This window comes from Sorex fumeus, unplaced genomic scaffold, assembly GCF_029834395.1.
Source record: "Sorex fumeus unplaced genomic scaffold, SorFum_2.1 ptg000099l, whole genome shotgun sequence".
Taxonomy (NCBI): domain Eukaryota; kingdom Metazoa; phylum Chordata; class Mammalia; order Eulipotyphla; family Soricidae; genus Sorex; species Sorex fumeus.
Genome location: NW_026606156.1, coordinates 8,684,095 through 8,701,874, shown reverse-complemented (window position 1 = coordinate 8,701,874; position 17,780 = coordinate 8,684,095). Strand labels below are relative to the sequence as shown.

At 38.4% G+C, this 17,780-nt stretch overlaps 1 protein-coding gene across 3 annotated transcripts in view; it reads left to right on the top strand.

The window, feature by feature from the left end:
- Window positions 1-17,780, top strand: part of BLTP1 (bridge-like lipid transfer protein family member 1) — a 191,387-nt gene that overhangs the window by 45,388 nt on the left and 128,219 nt on the right. For all 3 annotated transcript variants that reach the window (XM_056134547.1, XM_056134545.1, XM_056134546.1), the window contains exons 9-18: window positions 819-1,012; window positions 2,740-2,819; window positions 3,846-3,996; window positions 5,116-5,272; window positions 6,104-6,182; window positions 10,039-10,130; window positions 11,437-11,554; window positions 14,569-14,724; window positions 14,929-15,026; window positions 16,761-16,936. In XM_056134547.1, the coding sequence (XP_055990522.1) occupies window positions 819-1,012; window positions 2,740-2,819; window positions 3,846-3,996; window positions 5,116-5,272; window positions 6,104-6,182; window positions 10,039-10,130; window positions 11,437-11,554; window positions 14,569-14,724; window positions 14,929-15,026; window positions 16,761-16,936 (1,301 nt within the window). The remainder of the gene's footprint in view (window positions 1-818; window positions 1,013-2,739; window positions 2,820-3,845; window positions 3,997-5,115; window positions 5,273-6,103; window positions 6,183-10,038; window positions 10,131-11,436; window positions 11,555-14,568; window positions 14,725-14,928; window positions 15,027-16,760; window positions 16,937-17,780) is intronic.

The following is a 17,780-nucleotide window of genomic DNA, read 5'->3' as shown; positions in this document are numbered from 1 at the left end:
TCCGCCCCTCTCGGAGAGCCCGGCAAGCTACCGAGAGTATTCGATATGCCAGACACAGTAACAACAAAGTCTCCAATGGAGACGTTACTGGGCCCGCTCGAGCAAATCGACGATCAACGGGAGGGCCTTTACCTTTACCTTACCTAATAAAGTAATTTTTGGACCAGGGAGATATTTCAAATTGCAGGACACATGTTGGCTTGAGAGGCCTGAGTTTGATTCCTTATACTCCATCCTCCACCCCTCCACTCCCACTTGTTGGGACTCTGCTATAATTCTTGTGGTCCCTGAGTATCAAGCAGACTCCTTGAGCACTACTGGGTGTGAAAAAAAATTTTTTTAAGGGTGTTTGTTTGTTTTGTAGGGTGGGGGAGATATATCACACCAGGCAGCTCTTGAGGGCTATCTTGACTTTGTGTAGGGTTACTCACAAAGGTCCTTGGGCAACTCTGCAATACTGGTCATTCAACTGGGTCTTCTATGTGTAAATCATGCTCTCAGCTTGTTGAGTTGTATCTCATAGACCCCAACAAAAGTAACTTTTGTAAAGAGTTTTGGTTCTGATTTCATAAAGTGTAAAAGGATCATTTTAGCATCAACACTGTTTTAGCCCAATTCACTAGACTTTAAAGTCTTAAAGTCTGTACACACATAAATGTCTTTGAAAATTGGTCTAAATTGATCAGTGTAATTATATAAATAGTGACTAGTACTAAAATGTATTATTTAGTTGTTGCTTTAAAATGCTTGGTATTAGGTCAGCCAAGGAAAAACTAGGGCCTGAAGAAGTATAGTCTAATATCTTATCTGTCTTTTAGGGACGTTTGGCCTTTGGGAATCATTACCAACCTCAAACTCTGTGCATCAACTTTGATGATGCTTTCTTAACTTACACTACAAAACCACCTTCAAGCCACCTTGACCAGTTCATGCACATAGTAAAAGGAAAGCTGGAGAATGTTCGAGTCATGCTTGTTCCTAGTCCGAGATATGTTGGTCTTCAAAATGATGAGTAAGAAAATGTTATAAAAATAAAAAATCAGTTGTTAGTATATATCATTGATGCCAGTTAGATCATTTTAATTGCTACAAGTTGGTCAGTAGTTACATAAACTACAGTTTAAAAACTTCTCTGTAAGATTATGACTATAATTTTTTTTTTACTTTTTTTTCTTATTACTATGTTTGGAAAACTTATGTGGGGCATTCATATCCTGATGTTTGTGTGTTAGGAAATGAACATAGCAGCTAGGTTTTTATTTCCAGAAGAAACAGATTAATAGTAAGTAACAAATTCATTATAGTGATTATTGTTTTGAGTTAATAAGAAGCTGAAAATTGAATGAAATTACCCTTGGACAGCTGGTGAAGTTTGGATGATTCTGTTTTGGAACTCACTTTGCTCGAGTCTTAGCTAGTTTTTCACCTAGCTTTCCAGATCTGTTTTCCTTCCACAAAGTGGGAGGGAGCCTTAGTCTTCTTGGGTGTGTACCAAGTGGATGGGCCTTACAGTTCTAGTGCTCATGCTCATGTTGGGAGGAGAGGTCTCTAGGATTTGTTACTGGGAGAGAGGCTAGGGTTGAAGAATATGTTGGTGTGAAGTTTTACCATTTCTCAGTTTCTTTAGGGTTAGCAAGACATTGCCATGAAAGGATGAGGAATTTCACATTCTGGCTTGCTTGTTAAATCTTTCTGGAGATTGATTCAACTAAAAAAGGCAGAGGGAAGAGTGAGACCTGCAACCTCTCTGGAGCTCAGTTGTGGCTCGCTGGTCCCACTCTGCTGGATCATGGACTTTTGTTAAATTTCTTCTAGACTGTGGGCTCTATGCCCTCTTCTTAATTTATAGGTACAGGTAATAATGCTGAATAAATTTGGATTTTATGAGGTATCTAGAGAATAAGATTAAAAAAGTTGTGCTATTTATGTATTATATTTAAAATTGTATATTTCATGCTTAAAAGTAAGCATGTCAGTTACATGATGTAATTAAACATTAACCTTTGGATTTAATATATAGAAGAAAACTGGTAATCTTTGTAGGTTCTTTTACCTTATGATTGAGAAGTTAATTTTGACATGGAGGAAGATAATTTTGACATTGAGAAGTTAATTTTGACAAGTGACAAAGAGGGAAAGTTAAAACAAGTAAAGATGATGTGAGAAATAGATGTTAGAGAGTTTTCATTCCAGATTTATTCACTTTAGGATTATTTCTGATTTATCAACTATACTTGGAACTAGGTAATCTATGATTGTTAAAAATAGTCTTAACAATGTGATATCTTGGATTTGGATACAGCATCAAAAAAAGTAATAATGACAAAATTAGTATTTTGGAATGACTAAACTTTATATATGTAGAATACTTTTATTCCATTTTATAGCATTAATATAAAATAGTTGATTTTCATTTTGATGTAAAACGGATAGTCACATCATTTATGATATACCAGCAACCATTTTTCTTTCATAGTATTAAACTTTGTTTGAAGTTGCTTTCTTTCATTTAGAATCTAAAATGAAGAACATTTTTTTCTCTTAATTTATGATTTAAAAATTTTAGTTACTATTTTATGTAGTATAATCTGGAAGAGAGTTATGAAACAACTGTCATTTTAAAAGACGTTTGTCCCTTTTCAAAGAGCTGTTTTTATCTCTTTACTTCCATTAATGAGAAGAATGAACACTTTGTATTTGAGGTGTATAATCAGTCTGTTTTCCCTTTGCTTTTTACAGACCACCTCGGTTAATGGGGGAGGGTTTTGTGGTGATGCAGTCAAACGATGTGGACATCTACTACTACATGGATGAACCGGGTATGAGTCTGTGGCAGTCAGTTTTTCATCATCATTTCTGTTAAACTGGATGGACATTGAGGAGACTTGCCAAAATTAAAGCAGTATTGTGGCTGGGAGTTTGATTCAAGTGGTATAGCTCATGTGTGGCATCTGTGAGGCTCTAGGATGCATCCCCAGAACCACCTATATGTAGTTTGATAGTACCTGAATACCACTGGATGTATCCTCTGTTATAAAAAAAGAACACAGTGCCAGCACAGCTAACTAAATTATTTTGTTTTAGAAAGTGACTATTTTTATTAAAAATATTTTAAAGGAAATTAAATTTTATTAAAATGTTAATATTTTAATTAAATTTTTATTTTGTTAACATGATTTTATTTTTAAAAAATAATAAATATTAAAAGAACTCAATTTGAGGGCCAGGGTGATAATACAATAGATAGGAGCACTTGCCCAGCACATGACTGACCTGGGTTTGATCCTCACACCCCATATGTTTCCTGAGTCTGCAAGGAGTGATCCCTGAGTGCAGAGCTTTAGGAGCTAGGAGTAAGCCCTGAGTACTGCTAGGTATGGCCGAAAAATTTAAAAATATTAGTCAGTTCAAATTTTGAATAAATTTTGATATAATAGTAAATTTAATACGTAAAACTCATGTATATATACGTTTTCATACACAAACATATATTCACTTTGAATTCTGTAGTAGATTTTAAGTATGTATATGGATTCCTGAAGGAGAAAAAGTTTTAGCACTAAAAGTTTTTAAAAACTGCTAATATTGGGACTGGAGTGATAGCACAGTGGGTAGGGTGTTTGCCTTGCACGCGGCCAACCCGGGTTCCATTCCCAGCATCCCATATGGTCCCCTGAGCACCGCCAGGAATAATTCCTAAGTGCAGAGCCAGGACTAACCCCTGTGCATCGCCAGGTGTGACCCAAAAACAAAACAACAACAACAAAAAAAAAACCTGCTAACTGCTTAAAAGTTATTTTAATTGACTGCCTTAACATTGTCTATTCTTATATTTTGGAATACAGGACTTGTTCCAGAAGAAGTAGAAGAAAATATTGAAGGAGAAATGAGCAGTGAGGATTGCAAATTACAAGATTTGCCTCCCTGTTGGGGTCTAGATATAGTTTGTGGTAAAGGAACAGATTTCAACTATGGACCATGGGCAGATAGACAGAGGTTTGTTGATAAGTTATATTTCTAATAAGTCATTTAAATGTATTGCAATGCAACAAGAACCTTCTTGAGCTGGAGAGAATAAAGGGGGAAAAATGCTTACTTTACCCTTGACTGATCTGGTTTCGATCCTTGGCATTGCATAAGGTCCCCAAGCACCATCTAGAGTGAACTCTGAGTGCAGAGCCAGGAGTAAGCTCTGAGCACTATCTGTGTAGGCCTTGCCCCCACTCCCAAATTCCTTTAAATCAACTTGAACTTTTTTAATAACTGCAACTTTGGATGCGCTATTTTATTTTGAGCTGATAAGCTAGCACCAACTATTTCAATTCAGACAACTTCTTTGCAGAGAAGTTTGTTCAAGAGGAAGAGGTAATTGGTTAGAAAGATGTTGAGTAAACCCTGTGTTGACTCCTTTGTATTTAATCAATGAAAATGTCTGTCAGAAGTTACTGGGTTTGTGGAGAGTTAGAAACAAAAGTTCTATATAGTTTTAGTTTTTATGGAGAAAAATCAAGGTCATAAGTATGTGCTGTAATAGAGAAGTAGAACAGTTCTCAGGCTCTGTTGCCTTTGGTCATTTGTTATTGCATTTCTGTGCTGTTTTATATCCTACATATGAAAAGTTATTTTGTATCTGTCTCTCCTGCTAACTGTTCAGCATGATACCCACCAGTTCCATCCAGGTAGTAGTAAATTGCATTATTTTATCTTTTCTTATAGCTGAGTAGTATTCCATTGTATTTCCAAACCATAGTTTCTTTATCCAGTCATCTAATCGTGGACACTTGGGTCTAACAGCCTCCTGTCCACCACCATATTTTGGCTACTGTGAATAGTTCTGCAGTGACCATAAAGTGCAGATATCTTTTCTGAGTAGAATTTTTGGGCTTTTCTGATAGATGCCCAGAAGTGTCTGGGGTCATATGAAAGCTCATTTCTTACTTTTTTGAGATGTGCCTTTGTTGTTTTCCAAAAGGTGTAAACCAGTTTACATTGGAGAAAAATGTAAATTGTTAAGTAAGAGCAGTGATGATATCAAGTTAGAGTCCTGATTTTGGTCCCTTATCAGAGGTAATTTTGTTTAACATGTCTTTTTTTCCTCTTTATCTTCTTTTGTAGAGATTGTTTATGGAAATTTTTTTTCCCACCTGATTATCAAGTTCTGAAAGTTTCTGAAATTGCACGACCTGGAAGACCCAGACAGATCCTTGCTTTTGAACTACGAATGAACATTATTGCAGATGCTACAATTGATTTGCTATTCACCAAAAATAGGGTAATTATTGAAAAAATTTAGTAGAAAAATGCTTAAAATCTGAACATTATTTCTCAGAGTGTTTCTCTAGTGATTAGTACTAAGATTTCCTTCTACAAGTTTCTCACGTTCCCCCCCACACACATTATATGTATATTGATTTTATCAGTCTTTCATTAAATTCCAAACAGTGACAAGAAGGTAATTCTATTCATAGCTCCTTATATTATAGTCTGATTACTTTTCTTCTTTACGTGTGGCCAAATTCTTTTAGTGTATTTTTGGAATAAATGTGAATTTTTATTTTTTTGTTTGTTTTTAGGACATATTTTGTGATGCTTAGAGGTTACTCTTGGCTCTGTGCTCAGGGATCACTTCTGGCAGTGCTCAGGGGACCAAATGGGATCTTATGGGATCCCAGGGATTGAGCATCCTATATGCCCTATACACTAGACTAGGGACTTTTATTGTGGGGAGGGAGGAGAGTTTGGTTCATTCTTGGCTGTGCTCAGATCTTACTCTGTGCTCAGGGATCAGTCCTGGTTATTCTAGGGAATTATAAACAGTCCCAGGGATTGAAATAATGTCAGCCACACGCAAGGCAAGTGGTTTAGCCATTATAATATCTCAGCAGGTCGTTTTTAGGAACTTCTAATATTTTTTAAATATCTTTTGACATTTGTATTTTGTGATATTAAATGAAAAGTAAAGATGGAATTAAAATTAAGTTTTATATCAGTGGTTCCCTAAATTATTTGGCTTTCTGCCCCTCTTAATAAAAAACAACAAAGTATTCACCCTGGCCCTCTAAAGACAGTTTGGCGAATAATTTATTTTTATTTCTTTTGATAGGAAACAAATGCTATACATGTAAATGTAGGAGCTGGCTCATACTTGGAAATTAATATTCCAATGACAGTTGAGGAAAATGGTAAGCTGCAGTGAATACTTTTCAATTTTAAGTGATTAAATGAAAATTAATTTATAAATCATAGTTTGTTCATTTAAACTTAAAATACAGGGGTTTTCTTTTTCAGCTTGATTTTGTTGTATCTGTGGTTTCTAATAAACATTATGTAACTAATTTATTTATGTGCCATTTTACAAACCAAGTTAGGTCATGTAGTTCTGTGCTTTCATTATACTGTTTCTTTCTCTTTTGTAAGACTAAACATAATGTGCTCAGGTTAGGTTTTTCTGTTTTCTGTTGCCCCTTTACAGCAAGTGTTGTTTTTCTTCCTTGTGGTGTCTCCTAATACCTGGTACTTTAACATGGCCAGTGATTGAGTGAGTCACTGATCAGATCACAGATCACAGATCATCCTGTTATTCGTCCATTGCCTCGAGCAGGCCCCAGTAACGTCTCCTTCATCCTAGCCCTGAGATTATATTCAAGGCTCTTTAGGAGAATGAGACCCATCATTGTTACTGGTATTTGGCATATTGGGTACGCCACGGGGAGTTTGCCAGACTCTGCCGTGTGGGCAGGCTACATTCAGTAGCCTGCCAGATTGTCAAAGTAGGAATGAGATGTCATAATAAGATGTCGGGCGGCTGCGAATGCGAATCCGAGTAGGCTTGGAGATCTCGGCCCCAGAACCCACGTGGCTTTGTCCCTCTGCCGGTACCTTCAGGTGTGCGGAGAGTGGTCTCAGCATGGTGGTGGCTGGTCCTGGAGGTCTTTGGCTGCCGGGGCCCTGATCAGGGCGGGGAGGAAAGCTCAACCCGCTCCCCTCCAAGGGGCCCCGGCGAGGAATAGCCAGGTGGGGGGGCAGGAGACTGCACTGTTCTCCCTCCGGGAGCTGGTTTTTATAGTCTCTGATAGGCTTTGTTTTAACCCAAAAGCTATGGTTGGTAAGTAGACATCATGAAGATTTGCTAATTTGAATATCATGACTAAGAGAACAACTTTTCATTTTGTTTATTTTGGGCTTTCCAAGCAGTGCTCAGGAGACTCAGGGACCCCTAAAGAGTGCTCAGGATACCTGGGGCTCCTAAAGTTGTGCTCTGGAGACCAGGTGGCCCCTAAAACAGTGCTCAGGAGAACTGGAGCACTGTTAGCACTCTTGGCAATTTGTGAACATCCAGGCCTGTGATTCCACACAAGGAACCAAGGATGCACAATTTACTGGGGTCCCATGGTGTTGGGCATTAGCTAGGCATTAGGTGGAATTAGCTGGAAATTAGCACTCCAGCTTGGGGAGTGGTGGTTGGTGGCTTCCAGGACTTCACCAGGCGATGATAGGGGACCATGTAGTGTCTGGGACTGAGTCTAGATGACTGCATGGAAGGCATGCACTGCCTTAATCTGTGTCCTTTCTCTTTAGCCAGAACTTTTCATTTTTAAAACATTAATGCTTAATAATGATAGCTTTATCTAATCAGCTTTATCTGATTTTGTTATGCATTTGGAATTTGGACTCTGATACAAGTTATCAGTGACATGATTGTATTCTTTTTAATTTTTATTTTAATTTATTTTTGGCTTTTGGGCCACACCCAATGAGAATTATTAGCTCAGGAATTATTCCTGGCTCCAGATATTCAACTAGGTTGACCGCATGCAAGGCCAGTGCCTTCTTACTTTATTGTCTCTCTAGCCCCTAAATACTTCTTAGAAAATTTTATTTTGATTTCTTAATTTTCGATTGAAGCTATATGATTTCTAATACTGTTAATGATGGTTTCTCATACTTATAATTCTAGTAAGAATTCACATCCATCATTTGTGTACCCACCTCCTTTCCTAAGGACTCCAATACCCCTCCCTTTCAGATGAACTACTTCTTGTTAAATTTATCAAAATTTTGTCTAGTCATGAACAGTTTTGCTTTTATTATTACATTCTGACAATAAAATGAAATTCTGCTTTACTTATTTTGTTGTTGAGAATATAGGAATGAACAACTTACCTGCATCTTTGAGTCACTTAGCAGCAGTGTTCCTATAACTAAATGTAACACTTTCTATGTAATTCCTGGCTTTCTTTGCTTTTTTTCAATCACTTTCCCCTGTTACTTGGGCTGTTTTTCTGAAGAGTTTGCCCTTAGCTTGTTTGAAGAGTAATTGTGCGAAGTTGTGACATGGATGCTTGAAATTCTCTAGGTCTTTGGGTGAATCTTTTCATTAGAAGGAGGCATCTTGTAGAACAAACTAAATTAAAGATTTTTTATGGGGAAAGAAAAGTCCAGGGCTGCACAAAATTGAGAGTCGTTCGATTAAAGGGATATTTTAGTATTTTTAGACTGAAGATGTACTGGTGGTACAGATGTTGTTCGTGTAACTATTGCTCCAGGGTCAGTGAACTACTTTAGGTGAGGATGAAGGGCTCCACCTTCAAGCCAAACTGTGATGAATCATTGGAGGTATAATGGGAATGATGTGGACTTCTGAGAAGCTTAGGGTGTATGGGATGCACACCAGGCTTATGGTTGAGAGTAGGTGACTTCTGGTTTGGTGCTGGGGATACAATAAAGGTCCTCACACTTGTAAAGAATATGTAAAGTTCTGGGACTGGAGCGATAGCATAGTGTGCATTTGCCTTGCACGCGGCCAACCTGAGCTTGATTCCTAGCATCCCATATTGTCCCCTGAGCACCTCCAGGAGTAATTCCTGAGTGCAGAGCCAGGAGTAACCCCTGTGCATCACTGGGTGTGATCCAGAAAGGAAAAAAAAAAAGAATGTGTAAAGTTCTACATCTCAGTCAAGATTCGGTGACTTACCATTTTTTAATTTTTTTTTTTTAATTTATCTGGGGAGGGGTCCTCCCAAGCGATGGTCAGGAGACCTGAGTACCAAGGCCCTTGCCTGCAATTCTTAGCCACTTGGCCACAGTGGTTCTGTGTGAGGGGCTAAGGATGCAATGCTGCTCCAGCCCTGCAGTGCAGAGGGTACCCAGGGCACTGGCAGTGCTGAGGGCCTGAGGTCATGAGGACATAAGCTCTAACTGCTGTACTGTCTTCTAGTCCCCGTAGGTTTTCTTTTCCTCCCATGTTGTGATTGTAGCTCCTGCAGTGTCTGGAGGACACACTGCTGTGGTATGCAGCGTGTTGCACTTTTGTTTTGACATCAGGAATCACACTCATGATGTGGTGTGGGCAGTGCTGAAAATTGAAATTGTAAACTGTAATTGAACAAACATGCCTTGCCGGTACTCTACCACCAAACTACATACCTGGGTTCAAGTTAGTTCACCTTATGATGACTTATCTGAGATGACTAATAGACCTAGCTCTTATACTGTTGTAGAGTAAAACTCACTGAAAACATTTTCTAAGATTCATATAAATATTAATAAATGAATACCAGAGCAGTATGCCTGTTGAACTGTCTGTGGAGATATGACTAGACACTATTTATAGGACAGACTATCAAGAACAAAAGTGAACCTCAGCTTTCCTGCCTTTTATTCAGAATGAGCTCTCCTATATCGAACTATGATAAAAAGAGTAGTTGAAAATCATGAAAATGTGTGCTCTAGAGTCAGTAGATGGAGAAAAGATATAGGCATGGTCCATTTAAGATATATAATTGATGAAAACTCTTGCTTGGACAATGGGCTTTAAGTTTTGCATTGGGAAACAAATCAGGGTAGTGTGTGAGGATCATAGTGTATGGGTTTTGCAATGGGAAAAGTCAGTAGCAAATGTCTCATTGGGACACTTTCAAGTAGTAACTATGACAGTTTTTCAGGGTTTCTTTCTTTGGGTGGTGGAGGGTGTTGTTTCCAGTCTATAATTTTTTAACATGTATTTTAGGTTACTAATTTGAACGTTTTGTTTGTCAGGTTACACCCCTGCAATTAAGGGACAACTACTACATGTTGATGCCACTACCAGCATGCAGTACAGAACCCTCTTAGAAGCAGAAATGTTAGCAGTAAGTCTGGCATATATGGTGATGATATGCATAAAATATTCATTGGTTTTTAATTTAATATGAAATTTTAATGAACTCATCTGCTGGTCCATCTTCTCCTTCATAAACTATCAGGTGGTCTTCTGATCTTTTCCTTATTTTATGAACTCTTTGGCATCTCTGGGGGGAGTGAATATAGATTGATAATAAGTGGGGTTTGGGTCTTTGAAAATGTGAAAAGTTGTTTCAGTATTGTTTTTTAAAAAATCTTTGTACTGCTATACTAAATTTCTCCATGGTTTTGTTTTTCCCTTTCATTATTTATGCTGTGTGTGTGTGTGTGTGTGTGTGTGTGTGTCGCACACACTGCTGAGGATTGAACCCAGAACCTCACATATGCAAATTAAGTTTATCTCTAACTCTCTCTTTTAAAGAAAATACTTTTTTTGTTTTTGTTGTTTTCTGATTCCATCCAGTTCTTTCTCAGAACTTAATTCATTGTGCTTTTCACTTGATAAGGTAGAAGATGAAGATCTTTTGAAAGCCCTGAGTCACTCCATATTAGAAAGAGAAATTATAATAAAATACTTATGATTAAATTGCACTGGTGATCCTAATAAATCAGATTAATTTTTTATTAGGAATGAGAACAACAGTAACAATAAAATCTGTTTTATAGAGTTGCAGTATTAATAGATCCTGAATTAATTCTCTTAATCATTCACACATGATACTTGTGTGTAAGTTAAGAGGGAACATTTGAAATTACCAAGAATATATTGATGTGAAAATATTATGAAACTGTCATGTTTATTAGCATTTTAGTGAATTTCTTAGCTATTGGTGGTCAGTGGTTCTGCATAGCACTGCTGTTTTCTGGCCAGGCAGCTTTTACCTCTTCAGGTAGACTCTGCCATCAAGCATGGTGCTGGCTCTGTAACTGTGTACCAGTTGTCAGATGGTGGCTTACCACATAGTGGGGTTGAGACTTCTGTGTGGCCGGACAGCATCGCACCTTACTTTTATGTCCCAAAGTCTTTCCCCACAGATGAGGCTTACAGGGAGTTGAGGTGATGATAGTAGGCTTATAGTTCAGCTGGAGAACAGCATAGATGCTGTATCCTGATTTGTCTGACCAGCATGGCTTAGCATTTTAAGCAGCTGCATGTAATCAGATACTGACTTTAGTCACAGAATATTATACTCATGAAGGCACCTCTGTTCAGCCTAGTAGGAAAGAAAAATTCAGATTACTCATCACATCTGTGCCTTCATTTCCAGTGTTTACAAAAGATAACAGTTTTTTTTCTTAATAATCTGTTTTCAGTTCCATATCAATGCCAGCTATCCCCGAATATGGAATATGCCACAGACATGGCAGTGTGAATTAGAGGTTTATAAAGCTACTTACCACTTCATCTTTGCACAGAAGAACTTCTTCACAGGTAACTTTCTAATAAAAAAGTTTTTTTCTTTAAAACTACTGTAAATATACATAATTGAATACTGTTTGGCTCTGAGGAAAGATAGAGTTATGCAACTTCCTACAACATTTTCTGCATCTGGAGAGAATCCTATTGAGTGAAACCAGTCAGAGGGAGAGGAATAGACTCAGAATAATCTCTCATGTGGGATATAAAGAAACTTCCTAGGGGAATATCAAATGCTCAGTGGCAATAGAACTGGTGTTCAGTAGGAAGCTTGCCACTGGGCCGGGGGGTTGGGGGATAAGTTAGAGAAGGAAACACTATTCAGGGAATTTTATGGTTCCATACAAATTTTATTTATTTTTTAATTGAATCACCATGAGATACAGTTACAAAGCTTTCATGTTTGAGTTTCAGTCATACAATGATGGAACCCCCATCCCTCCACCAGTGCACATTGTCTACCACCAGTGTCCCCAGTATCCCCTCCCCCTCGCCCGCCCCAACTCCTTTCCCTGCCTCTGTGGCAGACACTTTTCCCCATACTCTCTACTTTTGGGCATTATGGTTTGATATACAAATACTGAGAGGCTATCATGTTTGGGCCTTTATCTACTTTCAGCACACATCTCCCATCCCGAATGATCCCTCCAACCATCATTGACTTAGTGATCCCTTCTCTATTCCAGCTGCCTTCTCCCCCAGCTTATAAGGCAGGCTTCCAACCATGGAGCAATATTCCTGTCCCTTGTTTCTACTGTCCTTGGGTGTCAGTATCATACTATTACATACTCCAAAATGAGTGCAGTCATTCTATTTCTGTTCCTCTCTGACTCATTTCACCTAGCATGATACTCTCCATGTCCATCCACTTATAAGAAAATTTCATGACCTTATCTTTCCTTATCAGCTGCATAGTATTACACTGTGTAGATGTACCAAAGTTTCTTTAATCAGTCGTTTGTTCTCGGGCACTCGGGTTGTTTCCAGATTCTGGCTTTTGTGAACGGTGCTGCAATGAACATATAGGTGCAGATGCCGTTTCTACTGTGCTTTTTGTACCCTCAGGATATATTCCCAGAAAGTGGTATTGCTGGGTCATGGAAGCTCAATTTCTAATTTTTTAAGGAATGTCCATATTGTTTTCCCAAAAGGCTGGACCAGTTGGCATTTCCACCAACAGTGAAAGAGAGTTCCTTTCTCCCCAACCGTGCTAGCATTGGTTGTTCTTGTTCTTTTTGATTGTGTCTCTGTGGTGTATGATATCTTATTGTTGTTTTGATTTGCATCTCCCTGATGATTAGTGATGTAGAGCATTTTTTCATGTGTCTTTTGGCCATTTGTATTTCTTTTTTGAGGAAGCTTCTGTTTATCTCCCCATACATGTCAGAGGCCCGGTGGGAGTGGCAGGGCCAGGGCTTTGGCCATACAAATTTTAATAGAGTTTGTTCCATGTCTTTTAAAACAATCATTGGAATTTCAATTAGTTTTCCATTGAATTTCTATAGTACTTTGGGTAGAGTGGTCGTTTTAAAAATGTTGATTCTTCCATTTCAGGAACAGGGAATATCTTTCCATTTCTTGGTATCTTCAGTTTCTCTCAGCAGTAATTTTTAGTTTTTACTGTATGTCAGGCTGGAGCAATACACAGCGGGTAGGGCATTTGCCTTGCACGCTTCTGACCCGGGTTCGATTCCTCTGCCCCTCTCAGAGAGCCCGGCAAACTACCAGTAGTATCTCACCCACATGGCAAAGCCTAAGTATTTGATCTTTTGAGTCACTATTCTGAAGGAGTTAGTCTTTTTAATTTTTTTTCTACTAGTCATCGGGCTGGAGCTATAGCACAATGGGTAGGGTGTTTGCCTTGCACGTGACTGACCCGGATTCAATTCCTCCATCCCTCTTAGAGAGCCCAGCAAGCTACTGAGAGTATCCCGCCCGCACGGCAGAGCCTGGCAAGCTCCCCATGGCGTATTTGGTATGCCAAAAACAGTAACAACAAGTCTCACAATGGAGACTTTACTGGTGCCCATTTGAGCAAATTGATGAGCAATGGAAGGACAGGGCTGGAGCAATAGCACAGCGGTAGGGTGTTTGCCTTGCTAGGGCGTTTGCCTTGCGCACAGCCAGCCTGGCCGAGCCAGGTTCGATTCCTCTGCCCCTCTTGGAGAGCCTGGCAAGCTACTGAGAGTATTCAATATGCCAAACATAGTAACAAGAAGTCTCAAAATGGAGACGTTACTGGGCCTGCTCGAGCAAATCGATGAATAACGGGAGGACAGTGTTTGGACAGTTTTTTTGGGAGGATAGTGCTAGACAGTGCTACTACTTGTCATTATTTGTATACAGGAATGCCATTGATTTTTGTGTACTAATTTTGTAACCTTCTGCCTTACTGTATTTGTTTATTATTTCTAGGAGTTCTTTGGTGGTCTCATTTATAGTAACCTTGATAAACTTTAACCTGGAATATATACTAACAAAGTAGAATATATAAATGATAGGATTATATGTAATACAATATTACATATATAATATACATATATTATTACCTATATGATATAATGTACTATTTTCAACCTTTTTATGCTTATGTACCAGCAATTGAAAACCATTAATATAGACTATAAAATTTGGGGAGAATTCTAAATATCTAAGTTTAGAAAATGGTTAAGTAAATCCTGGCAAAACTCTTTACTGAACCAGCGGGTAGGGCGTCTGCCTTGCACGCAGCCAACATGGCCGACCCGAGTTCGATTCCTCCACCCCTCTTGGAGAGCCCGGCAAGCTACCGAGAGTATTCGATATGCCAGACACAGTAACAACAAAGTCTCCAAAGGAGACGTTACTGGGCCCGCTCGAGCAAATCGACGATCAACGGGAGGGCCTTTACTTTTACCTTTATATAAGTATGTATGAAATAGAATGGAGAAGTTTGAGTCCATTGAAAAATAAGGTTTAAAGCAGTGTTTCTTTTAACTTTTCCTCAATTTCCTTTACTTTTTGTTTCTGTCTCAACCCCAACCCTTTAGACTTAATACAAGACTGGTCTAGTGATAGCGCTCCAGACATGTTCTCATTTGTTCCCTACACATGGAACTTCAAAATCATGTTTCATCAGTTTGAAATGATTTGGGCTGCTAATCAACACAATTGGATTGACTGTTCCACTAAACAACAAGAAAATGGTAAGAATTAAAATTAGATTTAGCTTTGTTTGTTCATTCAGAAAAATGCCAATAAAAAACTTAGTTTTGACTTCGTAGTTTTAATAGAATTAAATTTTAGAATTTTTGAAATCAGCATACTTTAATTTTTTTTGGATATGTAAGATAATTTTAGCTTAAAAACTTAATAACATTAAATTTCTCTTTTCTCTCTTTTATATGTAGTGTATCTGGCAGCATGTGGGGAAACACTGAACATTGATTTTTCTCTGCCTTTTACGGACTTTGTTCCAGCTACATGTAACACCAAGTTCTCTTTAAGAGTAAGTATAGTTGAACAAACACCCAAAATGAGAGAGAGAGAGAGAGAGAGAGAGAGAGAGAGAGAGAGAGAGAGCGAGAGAGCGCAAAAGGGTATGCCCTGCCACAGAAACGGGGCGGGGGCAGGGGTGGGAAGAGGTAGGGGTGAGGGAGGCATACTGGGATCATCGGTGGTGGAGGGATGGGTACTGAGCATTGTATGACTGAAACATAACCACTAAAGTTTGTAAGTGTGTAACTGCACCTCACAGGGATCCATTACAAAAAATAAAAACAAACCACAAATTAAATAAAAAAAAAAAAGAGTAAGTGTAGTTGAACAAATGGTTTATTCACCATTTATAACATAGTGGTTTGATCTCCTGGAGCACATCTATCTTCTGCCCTCCATTGCACTTGGACTGCTGTAGTTTTCTTCTCGGTTGTGTTCCTAAGAGGGTCTGTCTTGAGAATTTGGACAGTGAAGTAAATTCCCTGCACTGCTGATTTACTCTTTTGACTAATTTTGTGCTGGAGCGATAGCACAGCGGTAGGGCGTTCGCCTTACAAGCGGCCAACATGGCCGACCCGAGTTCGATTCCTCCGCCCCTCTCGGAGAGCCCGGCAAGCTACCGAGAGTATTCGAGATGCCAGACACAGTAACAACAAAGTCTCCAATGGAGACGTTACTGGGCCCGCTCGAGCAAATCGACGATCAATGGGAGGGCCTTTACCTTTACCTTTACCTTTGTGTTCTTTTAAGTCCTAACTATGCAGTTCACCTTGTTTGTGAACTGGATTTTATACTTCTGTATTTCATTCCTAAGTGTAGTCATAAATTCAGAAAATAATTTTGAAGGGAATAATCAGTCTTTCTTATGTCTGGTAAAGGCCAAGTTGCAGAACTCATTTAACTTGTCATGTAGGTAGAGAGTGGTTAAGTTGTGATTTGAACCCAGACAACATACTGTTAGAGCTCTTTTCTCTGCCTTGTATTCTTATATATACCAGGTATCCAGATGAACCAAGATTAGGGGAGCCCAGAAGGAAGAAAGAAATCTGAATGAAGATCCTTTGATATGTTCATTCAGAATTCTAAGAGGGCAGTTGAAAAATCAAGAATTAACTATAACTGAGACAGTAGTTTTGAAAATTAGCTTACACTTTAGTAAAAATTGGAAAAAATATAGAACATGCTTCATTTGAACTCACGTTAGATGGTATTTTTGTTTTTCAGAAACGAATCATTTTCCATCATGGTCATAATGTCTTCACTCTTCTAACTCTTTGCTACTGTTACCAAACAGCATACCCACCAGATAGCCAGTGATATAGTAAAAGAGTCCAAGACATATGAAATGACTTTTGCCTTAAAGAAATCAGCATAGATTGGAAGACTAAGCATTAAAGTAAAAAAGATTTATAGAAGTACAAGCATTGAGAATGATTTTTACTTTCATTATTTTTAACTGAGTTACTTGCAAGATATACATACATTCTTGTATTTATGTAAAATTGAGCAGTAATTTCCCTGATATAAACATTTTAATCAGAATTTTAGTTTTAGATGATATAAAAATTTATTCCAGTTATTTTTGACTATTCAGTGTAAAAGTTGCTATGTGCAATTGCTTTCAAATTTATTTTCCAGATATTTTTGGATGGGCTTGACTGTAAATTATAATTTAGTGACAATAAAGTAACATTTGTTTAGGTATCTATTTCATTTTGGAGGTTATTACAAATTTATTTTTTAGGGAGAAGATGTTGATCTTCATTTGTTTCTACCTGATTGCCACCCTAGTAAATATTCATTGTTTATGCTGGTAAAGAACTGCCATCCAAATAAAGCTCAAGACTCTGGTATTCCTGCTGAGTGTCAGAGTGGCCAGAAAGCAGTTCAACCAAAATGGCGCAACGTTACTCAGGAGGAGTGAGTACCTCAGTCATCTGAATGTTTTGTGTTTCGTTGGGGTATTCTTAGGATTAAAAAGTTAAAATAATTATAAAAATAAGCAAAAGAATCAATGAATAAATTTTATCACCAGGAACTTCTCTTTGTTATTTGTAAAAAATATATCTTACGCATGCGCACAGGGGAGGGATGTGAAGATGATGATGTGTTGTTGGTGGGCTCTTGGGGCAGCTCTCCCTTGCCATCCGTATTCGGTGCTCTCAAGCCGCTGTGTATGGACAGGATTGGAATGGCTCCTCTTTTGTGCTCTGCTTCTGTGCTCTCTTCTGTCTGTCTCTCTATTTCTGACTCTGTCTCTGTAGTCTCTCCTCTGGTCTCTTCCAATCTCTCTCTCTCTGGAGCTCTTCTGCTCTCTCTGGAACCCTTTGCTCTGGATTCTGACTCTGGCCCTCTCCCTCTTACAGTCTTAGTTTATTTAGCAAACATATAGGGTGGTGACACAAAGGTGGGTTGAACATTAACAAATCAACAAAGAGAGGTAAAACCACTCCTCCAGGAGATTAGCTCAAGGATAAAATCTCATCTAAAGAGATTACTCCAGATTACTAGGAGATCTGCTTAAGGTCGGGATCCCATTCAGGGTGTGTCACTTTCTTCTTTCTTCAGCTAGTAATCCACTTAAATAGTTGTAGTAAGTCTACTTCTAATATTTCTAGCAATGTCATTCTGTATGAGCACGGTAAGAGTTATATCAACTTACAGTTTGGTTCCTCCTGAGGACGTCTTACCACAGTCCTCAGGCCAGGTTAGTCTTCTTAACCCCTGCAGCAAGGCTGAAAGGACAAACCCATTGCTACCCTAC